At 34.8% G+C, this 14,409-nt stretch overlaps 2 protein-coding genes across 2 annotated transcripts; one reads left to right on the top strand and one right to left on the bottom strand.

The window, feature by feature from the left end:
* Positions 1-1,671: 1,671 nt before the first annotated feature.
* On the top strand, positions 1,672-6,542 carry LOC132035813 (transcription factor ILR3). The gene is made up of 5 exons (XM_059425947.1): positions 1,672-1,963; positions 4,452-4,514; positions 5,112-5,189; positions 5,266-5,428; positions 6,061-6,542. Exons 1-5 carry the CDS (start codon positions 1,836-1,838, stop codon positions 6,331-6,333), a joined length of 705 nt encoding a protein of 234 aa, XP_059281930.1. The 5' UTR covers positions 1,672-1,835; the 3' UTR covers positions 6,334-6,542.
* Positions 6,543-8,949: 2,407 nt separating this feature from the next.
* On the bottom strand, positions 8,950-12,602 carry LOC132035811 (probable galacturonosyltransferase 12). Its single transcript, XM_059425946.1, has 6 exons — positions 12,226-12,602; positions 11,612-11,667; positions 11,304-11,459; positions 10,364-10,954; positions 9,669-9,971; positions 8,950-9,574 (listed from the first exon to the last, which is right to left on the bottom strand). Exons 1-6 carry the CDS (start codon positions 12,446-12,448, stop codon positions 9,290-9,292), a joined length of 1,614 nt encoding a protein of 537 aa, XP_059281929.1. The 5' UTR covers positions 12,449-12,602; the 3' UTR covers positions 8,950-9,289.
* Between the last annotated feature and the right edge of the window lie 1,807 nt (positions 12,603-14,409).

Raw genomic sequence — 14,409 nt, 5'->3', positions numbered from 1 at the left:
ACAAAAATAGCACCCTCATTAATACTTGTTTTCTTTTGACATAGAGATGTGTTGACTCATAACATCGACATCTTTTATGTCATTAAGATTATTAGATTCTAAGAAAAGTACCTGATCACAATTTAATTATGTGTCACCTTCACGAAAAGAACAAGAAAGGAAAGAAATACTCTTAAGTCAAGGGATTGACAAAAGGCAGACACATTCTCTATCTCGAATTATACAAATACTTGTAATATTTTTGAAACTTATGTCTTTATACTAAATTTGTGTACATTGCCACACAGAACTAGTAATTATACCATACGATACAAAATTATACCATATGATACAAACTTCAAATCTTGAATGATATAAATTTGCATATAAGGTTTAAAATTATTTAACCTGTATCCAGTTTTTGATAGGCATCATCATGTATGTGGTGTAAAGTTTCACACAATAAAGTTCGGAATTACTCCCTCCGTCCCATTTATACGATATAGTTTGGTAGACGGAGTTTAAGAAAAATGGAAACTTTTGAAATTTGTATCTAAAAAAACAAGTCATAAAAAGATTATATGGGTAGTAAATCATTTTATTAAGGATAAAATGAAAAGTTTCATGTTAAATTATTTTTAAATATAGAATGTATCATGTTTTTTTTTAAAAAGAAAAGAAAAAAAAAAAGTTGAATTTCAACCTTATGTGCATGAACTTCAAGTAAAAAATGGCTGAAGTTAGGCAAAAACGACTGAAACTGGATTTCAACCATATCTGCTTGAACCTTAGATAAAGACAAAAATGTCTGAATTTCAACAATATGAAACTTTAGATACCCAAAGTTATCCAAAGTTATTCATAAGTTAGTAAACATTAAAAAATTTATAAACTTAAGACATGACTTAGACAGTGATATTGAGATCGAGTATAAGCGCACTTCCTCTTTACACCGTGTAAGTTGTTAAGCAGTCATTATCAAAGTTTTCGTCACGACAATGACACTCCACGAATCCAGTGATTAAGCCCAAGCCCAAGCCCAAGCCCAAGCCCAAGCCCAATTATTAATGCGAATGAAAGCGCACATCATTTTTTTTGCACGATTTGTCATTCAAAGGTGGCGGTCTTTAATTTTTTTAAAAAAGTTAATATCTCGAGTTTTTTATTTAAATCAAAAAAAAATTAAAAAATTTTAACGCCAACCCTTACTTAAACTTTGCCTTCGAAATTTTGCAAGGCAGATTTTTTTTTTTTTTTTTTTTTACTTTACTGGAATTCTATAGTTAGGTCTTAAGACTTAATTTGTTACTCCTCCATCCCAAAAAGATTTCCTTTCCTTTTAGCCCAAAAAGATTGCAGATATTTAAAAACAATTTAACTTTATGAGATGATTTACAATCACACAAATATCTACTTTTGGATAACATTTCAAAAGTAAGGTTTATTTCTTAAATTTTGTCACAAGCTAAAACAGGGGACTTAATTTGGGAGTACGAAATTATGCCTTGTGATTTTATTTTTTATTTTTTTTAACTGAGTCGAATTTTAAATCCAAAACCTCGAAATATTTTAGATAGCGGACAAAAATTGAAGACCAGCAGACAAAAATTAAAGACCACCCATACGAACAATCGTGGAAATTGCCCAACGCTTAGTCACTAGAACGCAAAAACATTAAAATAATAAAACAAACACGCAAAGCCAATATGTAGAAATAATAAAAAGAAAAAGAAATACCGAATTTTTCCCAATCGTCAAATTCCCAAATTCCTTTCCCAATCGAAAACAGTAATTAAAAACCCTAATTTGTAAATTAGCATTTTATCCCCAATTATTTTCCGGTGAGTTGATCGGAGATGGTTTTACCGGAAAATACAAACTGGCTTTATGATTACGGGTTTGAAGATAGCTCCGTACCTGATTCGAATTTCTCAGCTACTGCATCTGGCTTTAATTGGAATTTGAATGGTTCAAGAAATCTTAGGTATTTTATTTTCTCAAATTTTGCATTTTTTTTTGGTTGTGGATTTAGTAAATTTAGGATCTTTTAGCTGATTCTTGATAACCCTTTGATTATAACTGTGTAATTTCCTCTATGTGCCGTAAAGTTTACAACTTTAGCCTCTTTTTATGCACATTTGGAGTTTAGTTTTCTGAGTTTGATTTGGGTCCGTGGAGAAATTGAATGGTTCAAGAAATGTTAGGTATATTATGTTCTCAAATTTTGCATTATTTTGTATGTGACTAAGTAAAGTTAGGATCTTTTAGTTGATTGATGAATCTTTATTGTATCCATTGCTTAGGAATTTTTGAGTCATGATAACCCTTTGACTACAACCGTGTTTTTCCTCTGTGTTGTAAAGTTGTTGCAATATTTTTTTTTTTTTTTTTTTTAAAGGCACATTTGGAATTGCTGGTTTTAGTTTTAAGCAGTCTTTTCTGGGTTTAATTTGGGCCAAAGACAGTTTAAGTTGGCATGATGTATTAATATTTGGTGGTATTCACAGTTGTGTTCTCAAATTTTGCATTGTTTTGGTTGTGGATTTTGTAATTTGTATGTGGCCCAGTAAAGTTAGGATCTTTTAGTTGACTGATGAATCTATTGTTTCCTTTTTTTTAGGAAATTTTGAGTCATGATAAACTTTTGACTACAACTTTGTTTTTCGTATGTGCTGTAAAGTTTGCAACTTTTGGGGGTTTTTTATGCACATTTATAGTGGTTTTAGTTTTCAGCAGTCTTCTCTGGGTTTGCTTTGAGCCGAAATTTGGCATGATAGTATTTGTTATCATTTGTGGTCTTCACAGTTGTATCCATCTCTACTTTCTCTTATTGTGATTTGATGCCACTTGTCTCTAAGTTTAGGCTTATGAAAGCAATTCATTTTCCAGATGAAAAGTTACAACTTTGGAATTGATGCAGTTTGACTATCTACGGGCAGTCTAATGAAAAATAAAAATTTAATGTAGAATTATATGTGATGGAAAATAAAGAGTTCATTCCTGTATCTTTTTGGGAATGAATTTAGAGTCCCGACTTAGATTCAACTATAGAATGAAGACTGAAATTCTGAAAGTGTCCAATTGCTGGAAGTTTCCTTTTTATCCGAGTTAGAAAGGTAGAAAATAGAAAGTTATTGGTTTTGAGTCCAAGCTAGTATAAGGTGCCTAATATCCAGCCTTTAGTGGAGGATCAGGTTGAAGATATAATATCGCTGTCGAAAACTGACATATTTGACTGTCTTCCCTCGCATATTACCAACTTCCTATCAGAATCCTGCATTTCGCCTATGATGGGCATCATCAGAATCTGGTAGTAGTGACAGAGATTGGATATGAAACAACATAAAGGAGGATGTACCGAGGATGGAAGATAGGGAAATACTTTAGGACAGAGAATCCAATGTGCAGAAACAGGTCAACAGATATTAGCTCAGACATGATGACAAGGTTTAAAGGGAATGGGTATATTGATAAACATCATTAAGGGATGCAGAAAACCGAAAAACTTAGGACTAGGAGGATGCCATTTTCTTAGGTGCAGAATATTGACAACAGTTGATAGAGAAAACGCATTGCTCCACTATTTAACATATCGAGAACGAAGGGGGGAAACACGAGAAGGTGTAGAGGAGAAAGAGGAACAGATATGAAGGAGGAACATAAGCGAAAAGAAGGGTGTGGATATTTGAAGATAGACTGAAGAAAAGGAAGAATAGAGGAGGAAGCTAAATAGGGAGGAGAAGGAAAGAAGAATAGAACAACTAGTACTGCTGCTACAACCACCATAACAACACTTATGCCTCAATCCCATACTAGTTGGTTTAGCTAATAATCCTTTATATCCGTTCTGCTGTGTTTTGACCCATTTTCTTTCAATATTGAATAATACTTTTGGAATACAAATTTACATCTCAGACTTATCCCTAGACTTTATTTTAGAAAAATATAAATTTTAAGCTAACTAAAGAAGCTCCTGGTAGACACTGGACCTAAGGTAAGTGTACCAACACGATTTTGCATTAATTTCAACTAGTTGGTATCACCTGTGTGAATTTTTTGCTTCTATTACTTGATCTCTAAATTAAGCACAAATAGAATAATGTTCTTTGATCTTGGCTAAAATTGAGTGTTTGTAGTACCCGGTGGAATGACTAAGGTTTGCTTGATTGTCAACTAGATGTATTGACTGGACATTTGATATAGCTGCTGCTGTATGAAGATTTTGGGTAGAACAGCAGGGAGTGAGTAGGATACATCCTGAGAGTTTTTTGCTTTCTAGATCAAGGGTGTGCATTCTGCTAGGTTTTTATCAACATAATTGTCATTCTTTCATGTACCTAATTCTTCTATTTATTGTTAACCAATAAAAAATGAATCTTCTATTTATTGTTAACCAATAAAAAAAGAATCTTCTATTTATTGTTTTAGTTTTGATCTCTGTTTCTTCGTTTCTTTGTTGTGCTTGTTTTTAGTGCTGAGATTGATGGGTCAATTGGTGAATCAGATTACCCGAAGGAAAGTGGTTCTAAGAAACGGTAAGAACTTTTTGTGGTGATCTCCATTATTGTTGTCGAATAATGATGTGATGTTGCACTCAATCATTGTATGTAGTTTAATTTGAGTTGCTGCTGTTTCAAACAATTATTAACTAAACTGTCGAGGTGACACGTTCCCCGCTTTCTCCTTTTATAATTTGAGATTTTTTACAATTTTTAATTGTGTGATTCATCGTTCTAAAAATATCTGTTGCATTCTGATTTTAAATGCCGAGGTTTGAGAATCTGGAATCCTTTCAATAAATTTATGTCTTCTTGTTTTAAGAGCCTGCATTAGATATTGCTGTATAACTCAAAAACAGATTTTAATGCTCTATTCTAGAGAATCACGACGCCAATACGCCGCGACATTCGTCAAGTTTATTAAGGCTTACATTGTGTGATTTAACAGGTTACACAAAGTCCCACTGATAAGTTCTTAATCCTAAAATTACAACCCAAAGTTGAATTAATTTGTTGGTAGAAGTATTTGCTTTTAGTTCTGTGACCTCAATATTACTGTTGAAAGGAAAGTCAGATGCTCTTGACCTATACATGCACACATTCTTTTCTCACTGTTTTAGGTAATTGTTCCAGGGCAAGAGTTGAATCATGTGCTCCAACAAGTTCCAAAGCTTGCAGAGAGAAACTGCGGAGAGATAGGCTAAATGACAAGTGACCTCACAACCCATTCTTTGACAACTTTTCTCTTTATTTCATACGAAATTGCTAAAATTGACCTACTTATCAGGTTCATGGAATTGGGTGCACTCCTTGAGCCTGGCAGGCCCCCAAAAACAGACAAATCTGCTATTCTGGTGGATGCTGTTCGCATGGTGACCCAGTTACGTGATGAAGCTCAAAAGTTGAAAGACTCAAATTTGAATCTGCAAGAAAAGATAAAGGAGCTAAAGGTTAGTATTACTTCCCAGCTCCCTCGCAATGCAATCCTCGTAGAAAACTCACTTTTTTATCTTGCATATGTCAATCCACTTGCTTAAGGATACCAAGAATTTTACATTTTGTAATGCTGACAAGTAGGGGTGGCAAAATTAGTCCATGAAAGCACGATCCGCCCAATCTGTTCAAGTTTGGGCGGGTTAATGACCCTTATTTTATTGGCTCAGCTCTTTTGACCCGCCCAATTCATCCCTTCTAAAAATTGGGCTAATATGTAGAATTGACCCATGAGAAAACTTGTCAAAAATATTTTCAAAAAGACATTTTATTTTTGATATGTTATATATAGCCTTAATAAAGCAAAAAAAGTTTTATTAGGTAATCAAAATATTACTATAAAAGAACAAACAAAGAAATTAAAACTTAGTAAGAATTGAGTGGGTTGGGTCGACTTGCTTTTTAGCCCATATTTGCACTACCCATTTCAGCCCAGATAACTTTTGGACGGGTCAATAACTCGCCTCAGCCCATTTTGACTCATCCAAATCAATCCAACCCGCCCATTTGACATCCCTACTGACAGGAAAGCTAGAACGTCGCTACACTCTTCTGCTCCTTAACTTCAAGTATGTGTTAACTTGTGTAGGTCGAGAAAACCGAACTTCGAGATGAGAAACAGAGGCTTAAGGCTGAAAAGGAGAAGCTAGAGCAACAACTAAAGACTACCAGTGCGCAGCCTGGTCTGCAACCTGGTTTCTTGCCTCCTGCCATACCTGCTGCATTTGCTGCTCATGGTCAAGTTCCAGGAAGCAAGCTGGTGCCAATCATGAGTTACCCTGGTGTTGCTATGTGGCAATTCATGCCTCCTGCTGCTGTCGATACTTCACAGGACCACGTGCTCCGTCCTCCAGTTGCTTAAATTGTGGAAGCAAGCTAAAGCCTAAAATGGTTGACTTTTACTGTCCGGTTAAATTAATCGTGTAGTCAAATGCCCTCCGGTTGTACTAGTTTTGGCTCAACTTCCCTTACTGTATTCGGTGGATGATAATTGTGATTTTTGAACTATTAATGGGTTAATGTTGGCTTTATGTGTAAAATTTAATAAATTTAACCAGGACATGACCTCTACATTTTCTCTGTTGGATAATCTGTTTGTCTTCCGTTGCCTGTGGCTGGGAAGGTCTGTGCATTTTGCCCCACTTTTCTGGGAAAAAAGTTGGTACATTGGAAAAGACCAATTTTCTAAGTGCAAGAAGGAAAAACATACGGCCATAGTTGTTACATTAGTGTGACGGGGAACAGTACACCGTCTTATAAAGTCAAATTTACTTGTAACTGAATTTGAATATTCAAATGAAGTGAGTGTAGCTATAGTAATAACTTCACTATTTTTTAAATAATTTTGGACGGAAGTAGTAAAAAAATAATTTTAAATAATTTTGGACGGAAGTAGTAAAAAAATAAATTTCTATGCTTTTAATCTCTGAAATATCACTAGTATTTCTAACATTGGTTTTTAACTTGTTATGGCGTATGATTAAGCACATTTAACTGTCAATTAATAGAAGTATGCATTTTTGGTCCCTGTTTCTCAATTCTTCATCACAAATTTTAACGAACTATTATCCATTAAATCATTTAATAATTATCCCTATTGTTCTAAATCTTCTTCATATTTGAGGATAATACCAATCCCAAAAAGGGGCAAAGACACATACTAATAGTTTGATTGATCGAAGATTAGATATATACGCTTGGCAAAATATCTCACGACCAAATTAAAAAATATTTATCAACAACTAAGGGATTAAAGTTGAATTACCCCTTGTGGGAAAAACACTTGTTCCATAAAAACTTTATGGAAAGAAAAACTTAGGAAACCGCTGATATGTTAAGAATACCTCTGAAGATTACTTGATTGTCAAGTACTCTTGCATAAACTTGAGGCAACTTCTCTTACTCCTAGTAGTAGCTAATTAATTAAGCAACAAGTTTCCAAAATTAATAATCCGAAATTTACACGGAAAAAGAGAAGATCCTGAGTCTTTCTAATAATATATACTTAGGAAAGTTGATTAATTCCCAATCCGAATGTTAAACGGAAAGGGAAAAACACTCTGAATCTATATCAACGTACTTACTAAGAAATTATATTGCAGCTCTAAACGCAAAGACTGCTCGAAAATTCACTTATGTAGGAGAGATTTTCCACATTGCAAACAATGGCCAAGCAAGTATTTCCTCAATCATTGATGAAAAAATTGCTGGAATTTCTTCCATGTAATTTTCAGTTCAAGGAATCTGATCATAACAAAATACAAGAAGTTGACACTAAAGTTGAAGAACTCAACCTTATGCATTATAAAATTAGTGACATATCATTATGGGATAATAATTTCCCGGCTTCAGGGTCAAGTATTGAATTCATGAACGAAAGATCAGTTATTCGTTGCAACCACAGTTTTCGTGACGGTCTTGTTCGTGTTGGACATAAATCTAATTCAAAAGTTGAGAAGAAAAAATGCCCTAGGTGTAGCAGATGGTGCAAATATTATGCTACAAGAAGTACTAGTATCATTATTATGTGCTCTAGCTGTGGCAAGAAGTTCGATCCAAAAGCGAATTTATCGTCCTTGGGTCACAAACTTGGTACTAGATCTTCCTTGTACAGCCAGAAACAAGATCATCGAAGGTTGTCTCTGGAAGTTCGTTGATGCTTTGAACGAGAAGCGCAGTCAGTGAATTTAGAATGAGTGTAATTTTAGTAAAAGTTTCAGTTTTTCTTGTATATGTAATACGGAATTCGAGGTATAATTTTAAGCAATGAGTTTAGTTGAATTTGTCGAACCACCATAGATTGAATGACTCTATTAGTGTATTTGACAATTTATGTATTAAGACTTATAAGTCGTATTTCCTATTGATTGAATATATTTTGGTATATGTATGAGTACTACTATTAGTTTTGACTCATGAAGTAAGCATGTTAATGGTCAATTTGTTTATGAAAACAATTTTACCTATGTTTGTTTGATGTTTTAGGGCTTTGTATCTTTGGAGTGTCATTTTTTGGAGCAATGTGTAGCTAATTAGGTTCTAATTTAGTGAATGATTTGACTTTTTTGATGTAACATAATTTGTCGAAAAAGAATAATAATGTTCCAAGTATCTAGAAAATTAGAGAATTAACCTGCACAAATTGACGACAGAATATTTTTAGAAACCCCATCGGGCAAGTCCAACACGGAGCAGAACTAATGAGCAAGTGAGCAACTAATTAAACTATGGAATTTAGGTTTTATGTTTTGCATAATCAGTTAACTTAAAAAGTAATTACAAGTAATTTTATTAATAAACTAGAACAAATCGCATATAACATGTTATAACATATGAAATTATATCGCTGGTGTAAAATTTTCAGTACATACTATAACTTAACTCCTTAAGTTTCGGCTGAAAGTGACAAAGGTAAGGTGTAAAATTATGTCCAATATTTTGGTGTCTATATATATATATATATACATATGTACTGCAATCACTTCTCTTTTTGTCAATGTAGTATTTTCATTCCCTCTTATTACCATCATTTATTATTTGCAAATTCTGCATGATATACCTGGGAATTTGCTTAACACCGGCGAATATAGTATCATTTTGACCATCTGTATAAGCATTTTTTGGAGAAAGAATCGATAATACTGTATAGAATCTAAACTGCAAAATAAAATACATCAGAGAACCAGAAATTCAAGTAATCGCGAAGAGTTCCAGAGTATAGCCATCTCTCATCAGGAATTGGAGGTCTTTCCATTCGCGTGAACTCTCCCCTAAATTAGTTCTCTCATTTAACAACAATACTCTTTGGCCACCTCATTTCAAGAAGCTCTAATATGACAGCTTTTGATAAGTTTATCGGAGAAGTTAACGTATTTGGTCCACAAGGGTCGAAGTTGTGGGAATGCTATATCAAGCCAAGGTTTTGCTCGACCATTGAAGTGGATCACACCGGCACTTTGAGCTTCTGCTACGGTTGTATTATCTTGGTACCCTAGTCCTAGCATGTGCCAAAAGGGATCAATTGTGTGGACGTGTCCATGAAATGCTATTAGACCTGGAGGTAATGTCCCTAGCTGCCACAAACTTAGATCTGATTTCAAGTTCTGCATAGAAAAAAGCTGTATCAGTCCAACAAATTTGGGATTGTTTAAACAAAAACCTATGAAACAGACTTTTTTTATGTTACTTGTAGTTTACCTGTTGGAGCCAATAGTAGTATGTCTGACTTATATTTGTGTTCCTCCATGCTTTTAGATCGAAAATGTTCATGCCATAGGCCCACGCGCATTCACTTGGATCGAAGTGTTTTGCTATCAGCGGATGAGAAAAGTTTAAATAGCTTTTGAAGCGCTTTGACATGACATACTTGTCCTCTCCCCTGCATGTTTCCACTGCTCCGTTCACCTTTCCATTCATGTCGATGTCCCATAGAGGTGAAAGATCTGTTTGAACGACAATATCATCATCCAGGAACACAACCTTATTCACACTGGGAAACAACTGAAAAGAGAAATTCATACTTTTCAGTATAGTCATATTCAGGAAAATGGATCTTTACACATATAGCCGGCTGGATTTACTGTTTACTTTTTTTATCCGGTATGCATAGATTATACATTGATTATACACATATTATACATGAATTAACAACATACCCAGTGTAATCCCACAAGTGGGATCTGGGGAGCGTAGAGTGTACGCAGACCTTACCCCCAGACCCTCGGCTCATAATAAAGCTATACATGAATTATACAGATATATACATCATGTGGCTATTTTTAGTTTGAGCGGTTGGGTGGGCCGCTATTTAGGTTAGTTCTTCTCAGGAAATGGGCATGGATGTTACATGTATTTAAAGTGAAAGACAATATGTCTTAAATTTCAGGGCTTACCTCTGGCAAATGTATCCTTATGTGGTTCATCAGCGAATTATACTTGGGACTGAGGGCTTGCAATTTTGCAGCAATGATTTTAGGCTTCTCAGTTCTGTTTGCAACAATTGCTGATGAACCTCCCCTAAACTGTGACCTAGCTTTTTGGTCTTTCTCCATAGCTTCCAAAACGGGGACCTTCCCCTTTGTGAACCAATCAAAATGGTGCAGCCCTTTAACCTCAATGATAGCGGGTGTTAAAGGATGCAATGAAAACCAAGCTTGCATAGGCGCATATGTTTTCCTATCTGTGATAATGTGAAGGACTATCTTTTCAGGGCGCAAGAAGTTCTGCATGAGTGATGATGCAACGACAGAAGCAGCAAGAATGTTGTCGGAGGCAAGGACGAAATGGAAGTACGAATTATCAACAAGGGTGGGGACAAGCTCAGGCGATGGTAATTGGAGACGGGCGTGGGAATTGGTGGAATGCTCGTGTGCTAGCTTGAGAGAAAGACAATGAAGCTGTTTGGGGATGCTACTAGATGCCACATGCCGATAAAGATATTCTTGGATTTTGGCAGTTCTTGTTCTCTCTTCGAGCTGAGTGACCTGAAAAAAGAATAGTCATTTATCAGGCCTTGACCAGGACACAGGAACAACAACATGAACCCAGTTTGCCCAAATCCTGTATATATATTAAGAATCTACTAAATATCTATAAATACTTGACTGTAACCCCAATTATTACTGTAGTAAACTTGAGGTCGTTGTAGGAACCCATAAACTTCAAATCTTGGATCCGTCTCTGGCCTTGAGTGCCTAAAGATGTGTATCGTATGGCCTTTTGCTTCATTACTAGTTTTTGTCTACAGAAATTTGTTGCCTATGACATAATGTGCCACTTTCAACTATATTTATATCTAAATTTGCTTTAGAAGGCACGACAAGAGTAAAGTACCATAGCTTTGAGCTTGACAGCAAAAGTTTTCGCGTCTGGTCTTCCACCCTTCATTTCTGTGATAAACTCATCCAATGTTTGAGGAGATTCAGGTCTTGTCTTTATTTCATTTTGCACTGAAGGTTCCTCCAATACTTGGTATATCACCTCGGGGACCTAACAAATGCAGATAATAAGAGACAAGACTATGTAATTCCAAAATTCGATGCTAAACAAGCACCACTAAGGGGAGATATCTTCATTATTCAATAGGGGAATGCCACAGTATTAATACATAGGGAAAAAAGATATATGGCTCAGAAGCGTACAGTTGATTCAAGGCGTTTCCCCAAAATCGTTGGTCCAATTTTTTTCCCCAAGCAACCTGCAGTAAAATGATATTCTTAGAATGTAAATAGCAGAACGATTTTCAGCCTCACATCCATGAAACTAAACGAAGGGGAAAAGTGAAAGGTGATATTATCTTCAACTTTTAATCTGCAGAAACAGAAGTAAACTTTTGCTATTCACTTCCTGAGATAGCTCTCTAAGTACCATTCTTCTTAATTGTAACACATTCTGCACTTCCTTTTCGACAAGGCCAAGTTTAAGTCTAATGCATCTTTGAAGCATAAATAAATATTTCTATATTCATCTTATATGAGTAAGAATATTGACATGATCATCAAATATTTAATCGTCAAGTAAGTTCAGTATGGACAGATTTAGTTTTCTGTTACAGGCTAATTTTATTTTCCTTTCGATTGTAACACGTAGATTCCACGATGTGCTTTGTATTACTGCTAATATGTTGTAAAATATACTGCTAGAATTGTTGCTTCTACAGATATTATATCTGTAGTAACTTAATATTTGTTGATCTGTGACATTAACATATGTTCCAAATCCCTGTATACAAAATTAGAGAGAGAGAGAGATGTACCTAGGGTCGAACATTTTCGTTCTCCATCAATAGTATCTATAGCCGTTAACACGAAGACAAACCGGAGCAGGAATGTAAGAAACAAAAGGCAGTAAAAGACCATGCGATACGACAATCTTTTGGAGCCAACTTTAACTTTAATGAACTCCTTGAAACCTTTAGCAGGAAGAACAGTAACATGCCTTAGACTTGGTGATATGTGGAGCTGCATTGCTTTTAACATTCAATAACAAAAAGGAAAATGATCAATCCACCCAAAAATAGGCAGAAAAAAAAAAGACAACAGTCCTTGAGCTTTGGCTATGACCAAAAAATAAGTACTTGTGGCCTAGTCATTAATTTGGCAATCACTCAGAGAAAAAGTTGAGTAGAATGCAGAATACCCCTGTAGAGGGATGCTGTAAAAGGAAGTACTTGGAGAGGGTAGGAGCGTGGGGGGTGGGGGTGCTAGAGTTGCTTTCAATCACCTAACCTTGCTTAGCATGGAGGTTACATAACAAGTCTTGCAGGTCTTTTTTACCAAGTTTGTATTCATTTTTCACAGTGAAGAAAACTCTTTTGGGACTAGTTGTTTGAAGGAAAGGGACATAATATTTGATAGTATGACCTCCTTTATTTCCCGGAATTATTATGACTTTTTTAGTAGACAACGAGCTAGCTGCAAGCACCTACTCCTATTGATGAGATCACGCCAAGTAAGCCTTCAGCATTAGCAAGAATCAAACTCATACCTATATTCCTGTGAGAAACTCCTTTCGGGGGTTGATCTCGTAGATGACCACTTAACTTTTATTTTGTCAGACCTGAAGTCGCTAAACTTTTTTTTTGTAACAGAAAATCACTCAACTTTTCTCAAGTATCACAGAAAGTCACTAAACTATTTTTTGTAACAAAAAAAAAAAATCATTTGGCTTTTCTAAGAATCACAATAAATCGCTAAAACAATTATTTTGTAACACAAAAGTAGTCATTCGACTTTCCCTAAGTATCATACAACATGCCTCTTTTGTTTCCTCCTAATGACTTTCTATGATACTTAGACGAAGTTGAGTGACTACTTTTTGGTTACAAAAAATAATTTGGTAACTTCTCTGATACTTAGATAAAGTTGAGTGATTTTTTATTATAACATATAGTTTGGCGACTTTAATAGTACAATAAAATGAAATTTGGTGACCATTTATCGGTATCACTAGATTGTAAGCGTTGATGGTGAATTGTATTGGCTTGATTTTGAAGAACGGGCGTTAGTAAAAAGTCCCAAGTGAAATGGTTAAAATAAATGAAGAAATTATTTCTTATTAGGATAAAAGAGAAGTAGACTTTGGTGTTGCTTCACTTTGCCTCCACACGAAGTTGTTAAAGAATAGAAGCTTGATTTTCACTGTCTGAAAGTTTAGGCATTTGATTGAACAGAGTTTCTAAAATGGAAAGTGACCCACTGTCTTTCTTCTTTTTGTTTTTCCTAGTCTTCCTAACAAGGGTGACTCCAAAATCTAAATCCTGGTGGGGACAGGCCTAATAGTTGTTGGTTTGTTGGAGCTTAACTTAATTTGCAAAAATTACACTATTTTAGTTATTCCAAAGTACTTCTGGTGTACGAGTTAGCAGCCTAATTCGTAATAAAGTCTGGTGCCATAGAATTTATATTGTTTGGTTAGTTAGTTAATTAATCCGATTATGCTCGATAAATTCAATGTTTGTAGGATTAGGCACTAAGTATCATCGTATATGCATATGCCAATTTTGAGCTACATATGTGCAATCCAATCAAATTCGTCTAAACTTGAGCGAGTTTAATAAGCTATGTGTTTGCTCAAGGGTCAAAATATTTGTTAAGTTGTATGGACGATGTATTTGTATTCCTTTAAGGGTTCAATAAAAATCAATTCATCTTAAAAGGTGAATCAATTTGAGCTAAATTAGTTCAATTCTTTTCAAATTAGTTTCCTATGAAAAACTATTTTTATCAGTTAAGGTTTGTACAACTTTTATCCTCCTCTCAGACCTGTTTCCTATGAAAACAAATTTAACTAGTTTTTAATAGTTTAAAAGAAAAGGAATTTTTTTTTCTCGGTTTATGTATTTTTAACGGGTTTGAAATATAATTATAATTATAAAACAAAAAGGAGTTATCGTTTTCGTTATTGAAAAGTCAGTTGGTTCACCAATCATTTGGTCAGG

Source organism: Lycium ferocissimum, chromosome 11, assembly GCF_029784015.1.
Source record: "Lycium ferocissimum isolate CSIRO_LF1 chromosome 11, AGI_CSIRO_Lferr_CH_V1, whole genome shotgun sequence".
Classification (NCBI taxonomy): Eukaryota; Viridiplantae; Streptophyta; class Magnoliopsida; order Solanales; family Solanaceae; genus Lycium; species Lycium ferocissimum.
The sequence above is the reverse complement of the archived record's forward strand: the minus strand, read 5'-3'. Positions and strand labels throughout refer to the sequence as shown.